Source organism: Anoplophora glabripennis, unplaced genomic scaffold (assembly GCF_000390285.2).
Source record: "Anoplophora glabripennis isolate ALB-LARVAE unplaced genomic scaffold, Agla_2.0 scaffold390, whole genome shotgun sequence".
Classification (NCBI taxonomy): Eukaryota; Metazoa; Arthropoda; class Insecta; order Coleoptera; family Cerambycidae; genus Anoplophora; species Anoplophora glabripennis.
Genome location: NW_019416515.1, coordinates 394,071 through 412,426, shown reverse-complemented (window position 1 = coordinate 412,426; position 18,356 = coordinate 394,071). Strand labels below are relative to the sequence as shown.

Here is an 18,356-nt window from a genome sequence, read left to right as displayed (position 1 = left end):
GGACCCATGTTCATATGAACTTTTTTACTTAGTTTTGATCATAGAATCGGCTTGTTCAGGGTTGGCAGCTAATTACTAAGTTCGAAATTCACCCATGTTTCGAAAAGAATTCGATAACCTTGCACAAAGCTATATAGGTGCAGTTCTCGCCAAATCTACGGAACCATAGACAAACAACTGCAGACGTCTCCTACGCAGATCGGAAGGCGTATGCGAGAAAATACATTTTCACCACAGTTTTGAAAATTTCACTGAATTGCTCACGAAGCCTCGATTGCCTCTATAAAAATCATTAGCCTTGCCAGACGATGCTGACAGCGCAGGCAATAAAGCGCGAAACCGCCACTGACCGCAAAAAAATTTTTTGCGCATGTTTCGAAGATTTGCCGCAGTTCCACTACCAAGCCATGATTGCCACCAAAAGCTGATGTTGACCACACATATTCTTCATTGCCCATAAACCGCCAACAGTGCAGGAAGACGCGAAAATCTTTACCACTCTTTCGAATTTTGGCCAAATTTCAAAACTTGAATTTCAACACGGCCTTAGAGTCACAATTAACCAAAATAAGTTTCTGCACCACAACCCTTTGAAGACGTCTGCAATCCACAAGAGGACGTTATTCCAAAATACCAGTTCTTCGACCCTGACCTTGCTATAGGAGTCCCTGCATTGCCAACGTAGTGTGCGTTCGAGCGTCAACCTAGGGATCATGCAGTTCAATAACCAGTATCAGATCCTGGCCAATACATGTTGTACGCTCCAAGTTATTTTAACCTTTTGTCTTATATGCAATGTTACCGGCATTTATTGTTAATTAATCCTAAATTTGCAATAAATTATATTCTTTTTTAAAAATCAAAAGTGTGTTAAATTTCTCCAAAAAATTTCACGAACTTACAGCTCCCATTGTTTACGTAGCACACACATACAACCCTAATGGCATTCTCAAGCTCTTATAGCTCCCATACACAAGCTCTTAAAGCTTCCATATACAAGCTCCCCAAAACCACATCCTGTTTAATTGATCTTCATCTTTTTGCTAAACTTGCAGCTAGATTTATTATTTTTTACAACTTGGATCACGACTGCTTTGGATCGTGTAAACTCTGCCTAAGAGCGGTTTTACGGATATATTTTTTTGTATGTTAATTCATTGACGAAACGATTGTGATATCGATAAACCAGTTCGTTTCTTAGTGGTATGGTACGTGAAGGTCGTCGAATAAAGGGAGTGTCGCCGTTTCATATACTTAGTTCATTTAACTAACAAAAGTAATAAAACACTAGTATATTTTTTATTTAAACACTGAAGCAATACATTTATAGGAAAAAGCACCTAATGTACGTTTTCCTTTTACGGTTTGTTAGTATTTATTGCCTACATACATTTATCACATTAATCTATAACTACGCAGCTACAAAAATAATACAATTTTCAGTGCAAACAAGAAGTTATATAAAAATTAAACAATTTAAAGTAGTCATTGAACTTTTAATTGTATTTACTTTAATTGTTCAGTCTACTCTTCCACGATTTATGAAATCAATATGAGTTATCGTTGTAAAATAATAATTTTGTTGACTAATTGATATTGGTAATTAGTTAATAAATAATTACTATTTTAATTTAATTCTTTTAAACTTCCTTTCAGTGAGCGCCATCTATAATTCACAAGAAAAAGTTGTACTAACACTGAAATGAATCTATTCTATGGAGATCTATGATGATTAATTTCACAAGAACGACAACAGGGGCTTGATTTTTGAAAACAGGAGAACTGATTCTCCAGAGAAAAAATTCACCTGACAAATTTCTCTTAAAAACTTAAACACTTATTTTTGAACGTTGAAGGAATCCAATTCTCTAGAGAATTTAATTTATGCCGTATATCGAGGATATATTTGCAACTGACCAATCAGCGGGCAGAGTTTTCTTCAATATTTCAGTGCCATTATTGGCGACCCTGATGTTTAGTCACTTGATTTGATTTTGAAGTTTGTTTTGTAAATGTCATTATATTCGTCAGGGAGACTAGACATCTCCATGATATTCGTAGTAATTTAATATAACTTCAATTTGAATAGAAGTATATTTGAAAACACAAAAAATTTAATATTATTATAATTATGATGAAGCGTTCGTTCACGTCGAAAGCGCAAAAAAGAAATTAATATGCTTAGAAACAACGAAGAACTTTTTAAAATGAAAGTTTTCTTCTACTTTCACTCACAAAAAGGCCCAAAAACAGTGATCAGATATTGCTGAAACTTTAAATGGTTTAATTAATGTTGTCGCGGATGGTTTACAATTTCTGCAGCTTGCAAATTATTCATTATATTTAGAATTAATAATAAATTATTTGGATCCATTACAAATTTCAAATGATTACGCACCTTCGAACAGCGAATGAATGAAGTGACTATTCGCGCATGAGCATGAGATGACATTTGGATTCAAACTATTCGGAGAAAACGCCAATTCCCCCGACAAAACCCTGTGGAATTATTTCTCTTGATATCTAGAGAAAATATTCCACAAGAAAATTTCAAAAATCACATTATCTGCGTGTCAAGAGAAAATGACGTAATTTTCTCTAATGAACTAATTCTCCTGTTTTCAAAAATCAAGCCCCAGGAAAACAGGAAACAGGATCATTTCACGATCACTTACGGCACTTAACGGTACGGGACGAAATCGTATCACGATAAAAAAAAAGATGTCGATAGCACAGCATATAAGCTGTGGCGATAGTTTATAGTTTCATGATATATGTATTGTACGCTGTTATTGTCCTATAATACAACAGACGTTTAATTTATTTTTAGTAACTACATTCACTACATTCTAGGCATATTTAAACATAAAACACACAGCATAGAAAACCATAGAACATAGAACAAAATGCACAGCAAAACACGTCAACGTCAAATTATTATAGGTTAAGTTTAACAAAATATTTGTTACCGAGAAAATATTGTTAAGAGAATCAAAGTATGTTGGCTTTACAACAGTATGCAAGCAGTAGTGACGAAGAAAGTGACGATAAAAATGAGGAGGACGGTAGTCAGACCAAAGTTGAAATTTTGAAACCAATTTCTGAAAGTGATTCCCAATTTTCACTAAAGAATCAACTGACAATATGCGCCGCACCTACAGTTCTTCCTACAGGTTTGGAAGAAGACAAAATTCATATACACCCTGATACAAAGGAGTTAACTTATAATCCCAAGTTTGACGAATTGTTTGCTCCAGTCGTAGGCCCTGAAAATCCTTTTAAAACGCAACAACAGCAAAGTGACAGGAACATGTTATCTGGTCATATCGAACCGGCCCATGTGAGTGAATTCCAATTCGAGAATCAGAGAAGGACTTTTGCCAGTTTCGGTTACGCTTTAGACCCCTCGATTAGTATAGATGGACAAATAAAAGTGGTGGGGTCAACAGAAGAAGGAAAAGATCCAGAAGGTGTAACGACTGTATTTGAAGTAACCAAAACAAGACCTTTGGATAAGAGAAAAAGGAAGAAGAACAGTGACCCTACTGATATTGATGGGTTCTTGGGGCCTTGGGGTGGATATATCGATGAGCAGAAGGTTGCCAAACCCTCGGAAGAGGAGCAGGCGGAACTGGATGAGCTTATTTCGAAGAAAAATAAACGAGGTGAGTTCTTTTACACTTAAATAGAAAATATATTTATATGCTTGAGTACTGAATTGTGATTTTTTTTAGGTAAACCAATTGAAGACAAACCTGTTGAAGAGAAATCTGTGCTTCACATCAAAGATGCGATCGATTACCAAGGCCGTTCATTCCTGCATGCGCCTCAAGACGTTGGGGTTAACCTCAAATCCGATTCCCCTCCAGAGAAATGTTTCCTGCCAAAATCTCACATCCACACATGGTCAGGACATTCGAAAGGCATCGCTGCCATCCGATGGTTTCCAAGAACCGCACACTTATTTCTATCTGCCAGTATGGACTGTCGCATCAAGTTATGGGAAGTGTACAACGAAAGGAGGTGCATCAGGACTTACTACGGTCATCGGCAGGCGGTTAGGGACATCAATTTTAATAATTCTGGCCACCGTTTCCTTTCGGCTGGATATGATAGGTATGTAGATGGTTTTACAATGAGAATATTTCCCAAACAAAATTTTTATTAATTAATAGTTTGAGATGATATAGGGAATGTTGTGTTTCTCTAACTTACACTATAAAAATAAATGGTAATGCAATTTTTTTTCCGTATAGGTATATAAAGTTATGGGACACCGAAACGGGTCAAGTTCTCTCCCGTTTCACCAGCAGGAAGATTCCCTACTGCGTTAAATTCAACCCGGACAGCAACAAGCAGCACTTGTTCGTGGCCGGCACTTCCGATAAGAAAATTATCTGCTGGGACACCAGATCCGGTGATATCGTTCAGGAGTACGACAGGCATTTGGGTGCAGTGAACTCGATCACCTTTGTGGACGAGAACAGAAGATTCGTCACAACTTCAGATGATAAATCCTTGAGGGTGTGGGAATGGGACATTCCGGTGGACATGAAGTACATAGCGGACCCAACGATGCACAGTATGCCGGCCGTCACCCCGGCACCAAACGGTAAGTGTTGTATTTATAGATTATATCCTAACGGAAATAGGTAGCACCACGCACTTCGCTACAATAAAATCAGTTTAAAAACTTAATTGCCCGACTGTGTATCCATTCTTCGGATCCAACTTTCCCGCATATTCATTCCTGTTGACCTGTAGTCATCTTTTCAAATTTGATGTTGGCCTTAACAAAATTTACCTATTTTAGGCAAGTGGTTGGCCTGCCAGAGCATGGACAACAAGATCGTGATATTCTCCGCCATGAACAGGTTCAAAATAAACCGCAAGAAGACCTTCTCCGGACACATGGTGGCCGGATATGCCTGTACTTTGGATTTCTCCCCCGATATGAGTTATCTTGTGTCGGGAGATGCTGACGGAAAGTGTTACATTTGGGACTGGAAAACCACTAAACTGTACAAGAAGTGGAAGGCCCACGATAATGTTTGTATCAGCGTTTTGTGGCATCCGCACGAACCCAGTAAACTTATTACAGCTGGATGGGACGGCTTAATCAAGTATTGGGATTAATATCTTACAATTTATTATTAACTGTAAATAAAACTTTTTTTATAATATGCTTGTTTAATTTCTGTCGGAAAATAGCAATATTTCTGTGAGTAACTGATAAATCATCAATATATAATATATTTGTTAAATATGTTTTAGGAATCTGACTTACACATTGTATATGCCACCAGTTACACCGTGGTCTGTATAACTGGTTGCCTAAATAAGTTTGAAATGTANATTCGAATTTCTCATCTCAAAAATACGAAATCACGAAATTAGCTCAAAGTAGTCGAAAGATATTAAAGAAAATGTTATTTATTTTTTCCACACACTGTATCTCACCAAGGAAGCACTTTAGGCAACAATTTTATATGAAGTACCCCTATTAATTGTAAGTGTTTTATCTGCTGGCGAAGTTTGTAACCGCGCAGAGTTTCAATCGATTGTCAATATTGAATGGTATACAGTGCCACCTATTGAATATTGCTCAAACTTCTACACCTTCCTAGTAATGTGTCGAATGTAACTTATAACTTTGAGCTCAATCGATCGAGTTTATAGGTATATGACACACAGACTAACATCGATCTTTACATAGAGCATAGAGCCTTTATAGATGTTTACAAAACACCTGACCACCGAGGTTAGCCAACTAACATTACACCGAAAAATAAAAATCCCTAAATCTTAATGTTACCAATATTAATATTAATTCTCCCTTTTTTCAAAAATTTTATTTTGAAATCAGTTGATATCCAGCATCCCCCTTCCCCTTAAAGCTCCAAAAAATAAATTATTTTAGTATTCCAGTTTATTTGCATTTCAAATTAGATGATGTTCTGCGATGTTCGCAAAATAAGCTGGGCAAAATTGTATGCATTATGCCATTGTAGATAATTACCCATATTTATTCCGAATAACACTAAACAGAGACAACAAACACTCAAAATCACTTTCTGGAAAAAAGTAAAATAATGACATAAAATCAAAAATAACGCTATAGTTTGGATTGGTGGATCAAAATGGCGGCTATTGTGTGTTATAATTTGAACAATGCAATGGCCATCAACCTTGCAGTACCACGGTTTATTAATGCAATTAATCCCAGGCGCGGATCCAAGGGAGAGCGATGGGGGCGAACGCTCCCCCCATATGGTTCGAAAAAAAAAAAATCAAAAATCAAACAGAATAAATTAATAAAGATATAAATGTTTCTGTTTAAAAACGCCATTCTTGCCTGCATACCTATTTTTTTTATATTAAAATGAATGAATGAATGAAGATTAAAATTTTTAAATTTTATGTCTCAGTTTTCCTGATAACATAACTATCCCCCCCAAAAATATTCATCTCTGGATCCGCCCCTGATTGTCCCATTATGAAAACAACTAAAAAGATGCTTTATAAATTATTGAAAATTAAAAACGTCAGGTTACGACTGCCTGAGCCATCTGTCGTTCCCCTGGGCTGGAATTATGTGTTTAGGTCGGATTTAGACTCAGAAAACTGTTAATAATACGTTATGTTGACTCATCTCTTCAAAAACGCGCAAATTCGATGGCTAGAAATTGGCCTCAATGATTTGAGATCGAGGGGGATTATCCCTCTTTATCCTGCCTCATCTCGTGTAGGCCTGGACAGCCTTCGTAGGTGAGCCCCATCGGTCGTCTACCCCGACCGCAAATGCGGCCGGTGTAGGCGCTTTGTGGGACCTCCTTTTGCCCTGGCTGGGCCCTGCCGGCTAGGGTCCTTTCTTCTGAGCGCTGTTCTTGCTTCGCCGGCTCGTCTGTGTAAACCCCGGGGGTGGTGTCATGTTTATGTGTGGTATGGTTGGGTTGGGTAGAGTAATGCGGCTATGCAGCCTGGGATGCGCTNAGTTACTTTATTATATTAATATCAGGCGCCATCTACTTGTTAAGAGCTTAATTAATTCTATACAATTGATAAGCACCCCCTATATATCAATAATTTAAATAATTTTTGCCAGATGAAAACTATTATAGTTAACTATGCATTTGAGGCTTTCAGACAGTTTATTGTGATTTTCAGATAACAGATGGTGCATTAGATAAAATAAAAACTGCAAAATACAATTTCATTGGATGCTGGACATGTATTCCACTTCACAGAATGAAAAACCAATTAGTTTGAATGACAAATGAAATATTTTTGGCAAACAACTAATAGTACATAACCTTATGCCCCCTCGATATTACATTATTACGTTACAAGAAAAAGTAGAGAAAATTTAAAGCCTTTTATTGTATAAATTTCAAATTTTTGTTAATTTCCTTCAATTTTCAACTAAACAGTTTGATTTCATGACATACTGCTGGCATATTCGAGACACATTCCTAGATTTTTTTCGAATAGTTCTGGGATTCAGAAAAATCTTGATGAATTCAAAACTGCAGTCAGTTGCTCTCCAACTCTTCCAGATTTTGAAATTTTCGATTTTTTCTTTATAAGAAGCATTTGCATTTGTAAAATAACCGACCATCCAGTCACAAAATATGTAATAGAACTCCAGTTGTGTCCGGTACCGCCTTTAGAAAGAATCTTTAATATTTTGACAATTTTCTTGCTATTAGAAATACATCATTCCTATCACTTTTTCAATCAGTGAAATGGAATGCTCACTTGTGTTGATTGATCAATCAAACCGCATTAAAAGGTAATAAATTGTCATGTACTGCCATCTATCTCTTAGAAAGTGCACTGAACTACAAACGAATTCATTAGTAGGTAGACAACTGAAAGAACTACTCATTCACTATTATTAATTTAACTCTTAAAGCATAGATGGCGCAGCAAGTTATCCTTATTTACAGCGTCCTCATTAAAATTATTTGAAACATAAAGTGTTGGGCATAGATTTAGATTAGGTAGAGTTGTGTTGGGACTAGCTCACAGATGGCACGACAAATTAATTATTCATATATTTCTTTCTCACGTTGCTAACCTCGAAAGGTGAAGTCAAAATGTGGTCAAAATCTCAGAGTAATAAGTAAAGGGGAGGCCGCATTCCCTATTTCAGTACACAATGTAAACATGTAACCTCAACCTATTGTATGTTGATAAACAAATGATACATAAGTAAACACAATGGTCCCTGGTACAGTGGCGTACCGAGTTTAGGTTTAAAATCTATCATAATATAAGGAAACCATAAAAATTATACTTTTTAATAGAATAAAATCAGAAGTGCTCGAAGCTTTCATGTGTAATAAATAGACAATAAATAGGAAAAAGTTAATGGTTTCTTCAAAATCTATAATTAATATTTTAAAAACATTTCCAGAACAAAAGAGTGACTAAAGAAAACTCCTCGATTGAAACTATCATTATACTATAGCTATAGCAATGTCATTGCCTACTATTAATTCTATTATTTCATAGTTCTCGATTACTGGAAGAACATTTATTAAAATAAATAATTTATATAAAACTACAAGAAAAGGAGCAAAAATATATTTAATTAAAATCTGCTGGAATATAAACAATGCAAAGAAAGCAAAACATATTTGTACTAAAAGTAACGGAAAAATGAATTTACATTGAACAACATTTAATCGTGTGGGAAAATAAGCATGTTTTAAATGTACGCAACAAAAATAAGCTGAATTTTGAGCTCATAACATTGACAGCTCGTCTCTTATGGAACGGGGACAACATGTGATTGAAGATGTTTTATAGCAACATCTATAAAATTTCCTTCACTGGCAATTTCTCGAAGAGGGAACCTTTGAGACGGCACAACCATTTCATCAACACTGTGCTAAAACGTATTACCTTCCAAATGTTGTATTAATAGGCACAGCTCCATGTGTGAGACATCGTTTTCCAGTTACTGTTACCTTAATATCTGTAGCACGGAAATGCCTCGACAGACATAATTATCCTTTGAAAAATCATAATCAGATATGGCGAAATTTTCTAGCCACACTGCTCGTATCCCAGGATCTTATGGTATTCTACAAATAAACACAGAGCTAGTGTCAGTATCAAAATACAAATATAATAAATTAACAAATAAAATACTTAGGACACCTTACACCCTTGTAAGAACGCCCATGGAAACAATGTCAAACTTACTTGTGAAAAGAAGTAGCACATATTTGGCTCTTTTCCTGTAATTGTCGGCATATTATACGCCGCTTTGGCATTTTTATTGAAATTAGATAAAAAAAACAGTTTAAAAAGACACAAAACACTGAACTCGGCTAATATCTATTTCACAACAATAGACTGTAATAATGGCGTCCCCTTTAGAATCGTTTAATACCAGGCAATGATGCCACTTACGGCGTTTGTATTGCTAGGAATTTCAATAATGTATTTTTTTTCAGATATTCAAAATCTATAATTATAAAACAAGTTGCAAGAAAATAGTGTCGTAGTCTTATGCATATTACAATGTAACTAATTTGTAAGTCGAGGTCAAGAATGAGGTAAATCCTTGTACGATAATCAAAATGACCGCTGTACCTAGCTATAAAGATAAAAATGTAACATTGGCATCAATGTCAAGGACATCACAAAGTACCAATGTTTGTAAATACACATATGTCAACATTTCACTATCGAATGTAAATAAAGGCGTCCCCTTTATTTATTATACCGTTTTCGGCCGACTGCTCTAGAGTGCTCTCGAGCACTCTTTGACCGATCTTATCACAAATTTCATGTTCGACTGGGTTGCTCTATGTAACTCTAAAATGGATTATCGTGTTCGGCTGACATAAAAATTTTTTCTAGAGCAATCTCAGGTTGCTCTTTTGTGCTCCTTATATTTTGCAGGAGCAGCTACTAGGAGCACTATAGAAGTGGGGGGAATATAAACATAACCTATATTTTTTTAATTTAAAAGTTTATACTTTAAGGTTAAGTTTTTATCACAAATTATGTTTTGATCACTTTAGTTAAATAAAAAAAAAACATGAGTAATAATGAAGCAATATTAGATATCTTGTTATCAAGTTCAAGTGATAGCGATGATGAAATTGATAATTTTATTCAACATTATTGGCATGATACTAAAGACAATTCAATACCAAAATTAACAAACTTTGTGGAAGACGTTTTAGAACAATATAGTGACATTGATGTTAGTTTAAAATATTGTATTGTATTTTCTTGTAATCCATTTTAAAAATTTTAGTTCAAAAAAAATCTCAACTAGAAATACGTTTAATCTTCTTGTAAGCAAATTTGAAAATTCGATGCTCTATATGCAACTTAACAGTCATGGTGGAACAGCATTGAAATCAGCGAAGGTTCATATTGCAGCTTTCTTATGGTAAAGGTTTGAATATTTTTGTTAAATTAAATTTTAATAAAATAATGTAGGTTTGCAGGCAATAAAACAGTACTGAGAGTAGTTGCATTATTATTTAATACCAGTGTGTCAACTATGTTTAGTATAATTAATAGAATAACAAAATTCCTATTAAATTTAGGCCCACAAATTATATTTTTTCCTGAAAGTGACCATGATAAAGAAGCTATAAGTAATAAATTCTTTCAAGTAAGTCATTGTTTACAATGTTAAGATTTGCTTTTATAATTTCTAAATAAATTCTTGATCGTTAGATTTCTGGTTTTCCAAATGTTCTTGGGTGTATTGATGGGACATACATACATTTAAAAACACCAGCTCACAAAGTTAAATCAACATACGTTAATCGACATGATGTTACTGCTTTAACTTTACAAGGTATTTGTGACAGTGAACGGAAATTCTTGGATGTATTTACTGGAGTATCAGGAAAAATACATGACGCTCGAGTATATGAGATGTCATTTATAAAAAATAAAATTAACAATTTGGAAGAAAAACATCATATTCTGGGTGATGCAGCATACCCTATATCTCCCAACTTACTGACACCTTATAGAAATTATGGTCAACTAAATCCAGTTAACCAGGAATTTAATAAACGATTTAGTCAAACTAGAGTTAAAATAGAAAATGCGTTTGGTCTTCTTAAAGTACGTTTTCGTCAGTTAATGGAATTGGACTTCAGGAAGGTAGAGAAAGCATCGGAATTTATTATTGCATGTTGTATATTGCACAATTTATGTATTGAACATGAAGACTTTTTGGAAGATGTTATGGAAGACCATGTAGAAAGAGATTATAATCCCCCAGTTTATGAAAGAGAGACAGATTATTGAAAAGATTAGGGGAAATGAAAAGAGATCAACTGGCACATGGTCTTTTTTATGTCAATTGATTTTTTTTTACCTTTTTTGGTTAGCTACAGGTTGATCAATTTTATCTTAGCGGCAATATCTAGATGCGTAATGGAACCAATGTTCGAGGTGGAGCTCGTTCTCTCGCTGAACTTTGTGTCTTTGTGTAGTGCACACTCTGTACAGTCTAAGAAAAAATGTTTCAATTATGACATTTCAATCACCTGTTAAACGTAAAGTATTAAGTGCACAAGGTTGTGAAATTGCAAATTCTATAATACTACTAGTCAAAAGTAAAATTACCACACGGAATGCACACAAGTTATTGTTACAGTCTCTATTTTATCTGTCGGTAGGCTAAGTTAAGTTTGGTCAATCTATTAGATTTAGGTTTGTATATATTAAATTAGTATGTAATAGATGACCTTTCTTAAGAGATTAATCAACATCTGTTAATTAAACATAAATATATTTTTAAATAAATCAAATTGAAACTTAAAACATTATTTTCAATAAATAACACCAAGTACAACAAAAAAGGCATTACTTCCTCAAAGTGTAGATAGGCCTAAACAGTTATTTGTCGCAGTTACAAGTTTTTTGTTTTTTTATCAGTTTTTCTAACATCTCCATTTTTTCGCGATGTCTTCTTTCTCTGGCAGCTTCTTTCTCATGATGTATGTTAATTAGAGTCTCTGTGATTTTATCACTTTTTCTTTTAGATCCGCTTTCAACAGCTTTAGATTTTTCCATCGTTTCTTTTTTAAATGTTGAGATCTCATTCCGTGATAACGGTTCTTTTGTATTTACAACCTTATGTGTGACATCTACCAATATTTCTGGTTCTATACTATCGTCGATGCTTTTTATTTTATTAAATTCATCTTCATAAGGAATATTAATAGGATTATTCCCAGACTGTCTGTTGTTTGTTTCGAAACAATTCTTTCGCCTTTTAATCGTTTTGAATCTAGTTTCACATTGTAAAGCTGTTCGAATCAGTTTTAATTTATTTTGAATGTCTTCTGATATTTGTTCCCACATTTTTTTCTTCGATTTAAATTTCTTCATAGGACCCACTTGAGGTAGATATTCATAATTCAAATCTAATAATAGTTTGGTTTCGTCTCCCCATTCAATTTTGCAAATCTCTTTTGATACTCCGTCCTCAGATGTTTCAGCTACATTGAAATGACCAATTTCTTCTGGTTCAATTACTCCAAACATTTCTCTGTTTTCTATTGTGTTTTCTATATATCCAATTTCATTTGCTGTACAATTAAGATTATTTAAAACCACTTGTTTAAATTTGTTACGTACCTACTTACTTTCTGTATGCTGCAACACTATATTGCAACCATTTATAGCATGTTTACCATTATCCAATAACACAGGAGTCCACTGTTCCATCATTTCAAAATATCAATAAATCAGAAAAAAAATTACGTTACTCTTTACTCCCATTCGTAATATAAATGATTAATTTAATTTCTAATTTAGGTTATGTTCGCAGAAAAATATGTTCCGCTGAGGTTTACTCTGTGTAAGAGTGCGACTAATTGGGAGCAGAGTAGCTGGTACTCCCTTCACTCTTAAATCGCTCTGGGACCAACCCAGTCGAAATCACTATAAGAAAACGCCTACATGAAAATTGAAAATAAAACTATAACCTCAATTTGATTAGTATACTGTGCCTCAAACATTATTAACTTCTTTCAACACCAATATTTATGTCGATATTGTTCTTTTGTGTTAAAGCGAATAAAAATCACTTTCAGTTTAATCAGTTCAGTTTATTCATTCACATCCGTGACATGCATGCACGTGGATCCAGGCTTAGTCCTGGGGCTTGATTTTTGAAAACAGGAGAATTAGTTCATTAGAGAAAATTACGTCATTTTCTCTTGACACGCAGATAATGTGATTTTTGAAATTTTCTTGTGGAATATTTTCTCTAGATATCAAGAGAAATAATTCCACAGGGTTTTGTCGGGGGAATTGGCGTTTTCTCCGAATAGTTTGAATCCAAATGTCATCTCATGCTCATGCGCGAAAAGTCACTTCATTCATTCGCTGTTCGAAGGTGCGTAATCATTTGAAATTTGTAATGGATCCAAATAATTTATTATTAATTCTAAATATAATGAATAATTTGCAAGCTGCAGAAATTGTAAACCATCCGCGACAACATTAATTAAACCATTTAAAGTTTCAGCAATATCTGACCACTGTTTTTGGGCCTTTTTGTGAGTGAAAGTAGAAGAAAACTTTCATTTTAAAAAGTTCTTCGTTGTTTCTAAGCATATTAATTTCTTTTTTGCGCTTTCGACGTGAACGAACGCTTCATCATAATTATAATAATATTAAATTTTTTGTGTTTTCAAATATACTTCTATTCAAATTGAAGTTATATTAAATTACTACGAATATCATGGAGATGTCTAGTCTCCCTGACGAATATAATGACATTTACAAAACAAACTTCAAAATCAAATCAAGTGACTAAACATCAGGGTCGCCAATAATGGCACTGAAATATTGAAGAAAACTCTGCCCGCTGATTGGTCAGTTGCAAATATATCCTCGACATACGGCATAAATTAAATTCTCTAGAGAATTGGATTCCTTCAACGTTCAAAAATAAGTATTTAAGTTTTTAAGAGAAATTTGTCTGGTGAATTTTTTCTTTGGAGAATCAGTTCTCCTGTTTTCAAAAATCAAGCCCCTGGTCCTGAGCGGTTCTCGGGTGCAGCGATTGGAGCACTTCAGAGCCTTCTAAAGGTGCTTTCGGGTGCAAGTGGAGTGCGCTGGAGCGCCCCAGAGTACTCTGGAGCGCCCCAGAGTGCTCTAATCGATATACCCGAAAGCAGCTCTAGTGTATCGTACACTGAAAACGCAAGCATCCCAAATTCTTGTTATGACGGTCCCGAACTGTCACTTGTCACTTGTCAGTAGTTGTCATTGTTGTCAAGTTAAGTAACCTTATTTTTTGAACAATAAACGTTTTGTGTGTAAATACATTTTATTACGCGCACACAATGCCAAAAGAAAACAGGTAAATAATTTTAGCTTTTATGTATTTATATGTATCGTTTAAAGAATACATGTGAACAATATATGGAAACTTTTTATCTAAATTATTTCAAACCTAGGTCAAATTCACATATATCCTCCAAATACAAAAGTAAAAGTGTCTCACGTCGAAGACGATCGAGTTCAGAAAGTTCAGAGGATTACAGAAAGCATAGAGAATCTACAAAAAACTCTCGAAGGTCAAAATCATTTGAAGACAAATATCGAAAACATCAGAAATATATTGACAATGAATCTGATACCAGTCATAAAAAATCTAGTAAAATAAAGAGCACCAAAGGCAAACACAAAAAGTACAAAAATAAAAAAGAATCTAATTCAGATGATAGTTCCAGTAGTAGTGAAAGTTCATCATCGGATAACTCTATAAAACTCTTGGAAAAATTAAAGGAGGAAAGAGTAAAGATTACTGAATCTAAAAAAAAACAAAAGGAATTAATAAAAGCCACAGAAACTCCTGAAGAAAAAAGGTAAGATATTCTTTGGTCATATAATCATGGGAAAAGATTTTAAAATCCATACAAACATTAAAATATTAAATCAGAATTATCAAATAATTTTGTATATATAGTTCACATCATTTTGAGATTTGTTTTATATAAGAAAAATATTTTCTTACAAAGACCACACTGAATAGCTTGATACAATTTTATTTCTTTTGTACAGGTTGAGAAGGTTAATGAAAAAAGAAGCTAAAGAACGTAGACGAAAAGAAAGAATGGGGTGGGATAATGAATATTTACATTATACTAACAGTGACAATCCTTTCGGAGATGGGAACTTATTATCTACTTTTGTGTGGAATAAAAAGTTGTCTAAAGAAGGTCTCACCGGTGTTAGCCCTGAGGAATTAGAAACGAGGAACAGGTTCAAACAAGAAGAAAATAAAAAGGAACTGGAAAAGGTAATATTCTATACTTTTACCACAAACTTCTTTGAAACTAGCAAAATTAATTTAGGTAAAAAAGAGGCGACTTGAAAGGGAGTTAGAAAGGCAGAAACGTGAGGAAGAGACTCAAATGTTACAGAGAAGCAAAGAAGCGGCACAATTTGAGGAATGGGAGAGACAGGAAGATCAGTTTCACCTTGAGCAGGCCAGGTTGCGGTCTCATATACGAATCCAGGATGGCAGAGGTATTTAAAATGTGTTGCCTTCGACATAATTTTAGTTAACATGTTTTTTTGCAACTGTTTTCATATCTAAGCTTCTTTAATCAGAACTTATGAAAATGCTACTACATCCGATTTCAGATGCAAAAGAATCCTTTACAGTAATCGTAGCAGCATGAAATTCAATAAAACAATTAATTGTCTTTATGTAACTTACTTACAAATCTGCATGGAATTAGAAGATACTTATTTCAAACATAAATCTTACTTCCATTTTTGATATTCACACTGTTTTAAGCAGCCCCTAAATAATAATATTGCAAAATAAATGTGTGAACATTGTAAACATTGTGAAATGTGTGAATGTATAAACATGATATTAATATTATAATACGAGGGTTTCCTTTTATATTTCGGTAATGAATGATCCTGTTGCTGCCATCTGACAACCGATGTTGCTATCATAAAGTTTGACTTTTTGTCAGTATACTTACTCAGACCATACAGGCGCTATTTGTGTTGTTTCTAGTGACTTGAAAAATTTATAGCCAAAAAATAGAACTAAGTCATAAATATTTCTGTGCTATTATTTTTTACAAAACGTGGATTACCTCAACAACAGTGTATTAATTAACTTATTTCGACTTTTTGTATGAAGCACAATAAAAAATCGTTGTATATAGGTAGTATATGGAATTCAATCATCACCATGGTTTGCTTATTGATGAATTTCATGAAGGTCATCCAAATTTGATTGTTCCAGAAAAATTGATTGTGTGTGTGAGCTGAAATCGCAAAATCATCATGTGACTTATCGCGATATTGAGGCGTCTTTGGGCATTAGTGAGACCAGTATACATTCAATATTACATGAACATTTAACCACCAAAAAAATTTGTTTGCATTGAATCCCACATAATTTGACAAATGCTCAAAAAAGGCTTATATCGATTAGTTGAAAGAAATGCTTCAGAAATATGATTGTGGTGCTTCAAAACACGTCTATGGCATTGTAACAGGTAACGAATCATAGATCTATGTGTATGAGCCCGAAAGTAAATAGCAGTCGACTGTATGGGTCCTTTAAGGTAAGTCAAATCCAACGTAAGTTGTTCGTGCACGAAACACTTCTAAACAAATAGTCACCTGTTTCTTCAAATAAACTGGACTTGTGGTAATTGTACCATCGTCAGACGGTCAATTCTGAATGGTACACAACCATCTGTTTGCCAGAAATTTTTAAAAAAAGAAGGGAAACCATTCGTCGAAGATACGTCATTCTACACCTGGACAATGCGAGCTCTCACACATCAGCTTATGTAAGCTTTATTTTCCTTATGGTTTGTGGCTACTGATCGGTGAAAAAAATTGAATCACTATTTTAAATATTGCATTATTGTTTGATCTGTCAAAGTTGTTAGAACTTTCATATGTATCAGCTAACAACAGTAATCCATATCGTTAACAATAATGAATCGATACATGATCGAACAGCCCATTAAAATTGCGCGAAAATTCAGTATAATAGTGGTGAAAATGTTATGAAAACTGTCTGTAAAGTTTAAAATGCTTTTTATCTAAATGAAGCACTTTTTCACTTAGTAATTGTCAATTTAATAAAAAAATTTGATCGTACTGGCAGTGGGGCTCTGAAAATCCAAGAGTACTGTTGAAGTACCAATTCATTTACAAGGAATGATAGTTTGATGCAGTTTTTGGGCTAGGGACGTCGTAGGTCAATTTTTTTTTAAGCTGGTGTCGTCACTACAGTGATCGATGATCCTAATTAACTTTTTTTGGACTGAAATTATTGCTTTAAACCTGAACGATGTCTATTTTCAGCAGAATGGAGTACAAGCCAAAATATAATCCAGCTAATTGCATCAGAAATTGGCCGTGTTTTTTTATTCATCATTTTGATGTGATGGATTCCGTAGAGCCAATAAGAGATTAGAATTTTTTAAACAGGCCAATAGTAATACATCGATGGAATTCATCGCATTAAAACGAGGAATAAAAGCACACGGCCTTTTCCTGGATGCTTTTTTCTCAATTAGGAGATGTATAATTTTGATTTTACTTGCCATAAGGAAGCATTTTAATAATAATAAAAAAAATACACTAATTATATACCAGGAGTATGAATTAATTTTGAGGGACTTTTTTGAAAATTCAATACTTTTTTGTGAAAAATTATATACATTATTGTTTTTCAAAATATTGCTAGCTATTACTTTTTCCCGTCTTTCTGGGAACATATGGATTCCGCGAAGAAAGAGGAACTCAATTTTTGATACTGTCCACCAATCAATTTTTCATATCTTTGTAATCCTATATCTGGTACATATGGTGGGTGGGGTAAAACATCTCATTTCAGCATTTCTAAGTATTTTTTTGATTCATGAGCAACATGTGGTTGAGCGTTGTCGTCTTGAAAAATTACTTTATCGTGCCTTTGTTCGAATTGTGGCCATTTTTCCTTAAATGCACGGCTCAAACACCTCAATTGTGTGCGTTCACTAGTGATGGTTTCATTTGGTCGAAGCAACTCATAGTACATAACAAAGCAGGTCCCACCAAATATAGATTATGAGCTNGAGTTATACGTGCAAATCCGAAATCCGGGACCATACAGCTAATTCCCGGTACAATCACAGAAAATCCCGGTCATACCCATGTGGCTAGATGTTCTTTTAATATGTCGTCAAGATCTGCACTAAAATTTATGAGTCCACGAAACACATCAGGGTTGTCCGAATTTTCTGTCTCCTCGTGTCCCCGAAGTGCTAATTCGAAAGCTCCTCAAAATTTTATGCAATCTATGATTTTAGATAATACAT

At 34.2% G+C, this 18,356-nt stretch overlaps 4 protein-coding genes and 1 long non-coding RNA gene across 5 annotated transcripts; 3 read left to right on the top strand and 2 right to left on the bottom strand.

Moving 5' to 3' along the window:
• Positions 1–2,889: 2,889 nt before the first annotated feature.
• LOC108906212 (pre-mRNA-processing factor 17) lies at positions 2,890–5,181 on the top strand. The gene is made up of 4 exons (XM_018709423.1): positions 2,890–3,665; positions 3,735–4,116; positions 4,257–4,612; positions 4,814–5,181. The coding sequence occupies exons 1-4, from the start codon at positions 2,999–3,001 to the stop codon at positions 5,134–5,136; spliced, it is 1,728 nt and encodes a 575-aa protein (XP_018564939.1). The 5' UTR covers positions 2,890–2,998; the 3' UTR covers positions 5,137–5,181.
• A 3,195-nt stretch (positions 5,182–8,376) lies between these two features.
• Positions 8,377–9,691, bottom strand: LOC108906221. The gene is made up of 2 exons (XR_001964288.1): positions 9,214–9,691; positions 8,377–9,092 (listed from the first exon to the last, which is right to left on the bottom strand). It is a non-coding gene; the product is annotated as an uncharacterized LOC108906221 (long non-coding RNA).
• A 164-nt stretch (positions 9,692–9,855) lies between these two features.
• Positions 9,856–12,556, top strand: LOC108906219 (putative nuclease HARBI1). Its single transcript, XM_018709431.2, has 4 exons — positions 9,856–10,225; positions 10,280–10,417; positions 10,468–10,645; positions 10,711–12,556. The coding sequence occupies exons 2-4, from the start codon at positions 10,341–10,343 to the stop codon at positions 11,293–11,295; spliced, it is 840 nt and encodes a 279-aa protein (XP_018564947.1). The 5' UTR covers positions 9,856–10,225; positions 10,280–10,340; the 3' UTR covers positions 11,296–12,556.
• LOC108906220 lies at positions 11,866–12,727 on the bottom strand. Its single transcript, XM_018709432.1, has 2 exons — positions 12,642–12,727; positions 11,866–12,584 (listed from the first exon to the last, which is right to left on the bottom strand). Exons 1-2 carry the CDS (start codon positions 12,724–12,726, stop codon positions 11,890–11,892), a joined length of 780 nt encoding a protein of 259 aa, XP_018564948.1. The 5' UTR covers position 12,727; the 3' UTR covers positions 11,866–11,889.
• A 1,548-nt stretch (positions 12,728–14,275) lies between these two features.
• On the top strand, positions 14,276–15,385 carry LOC111691656 (cactin-like). Its single transcript, XM_023454810.1, has 3 exons — positions 14,276–14,368; positions 14,466–14,876; positions 15,073–15,385. Exons 1-3 carry the CDS (start codon positions 14,352–14,354, stop codon positions 15,383–15,385), a joined length of 741 nt encoding a protein of 246 aa, XP_023310578.1. The 5' UTR covers positions 14,276–14,351.
• The last annotated feature ends 2,971 nt before the right edge of the window (positions 15,386–18,356 follow it).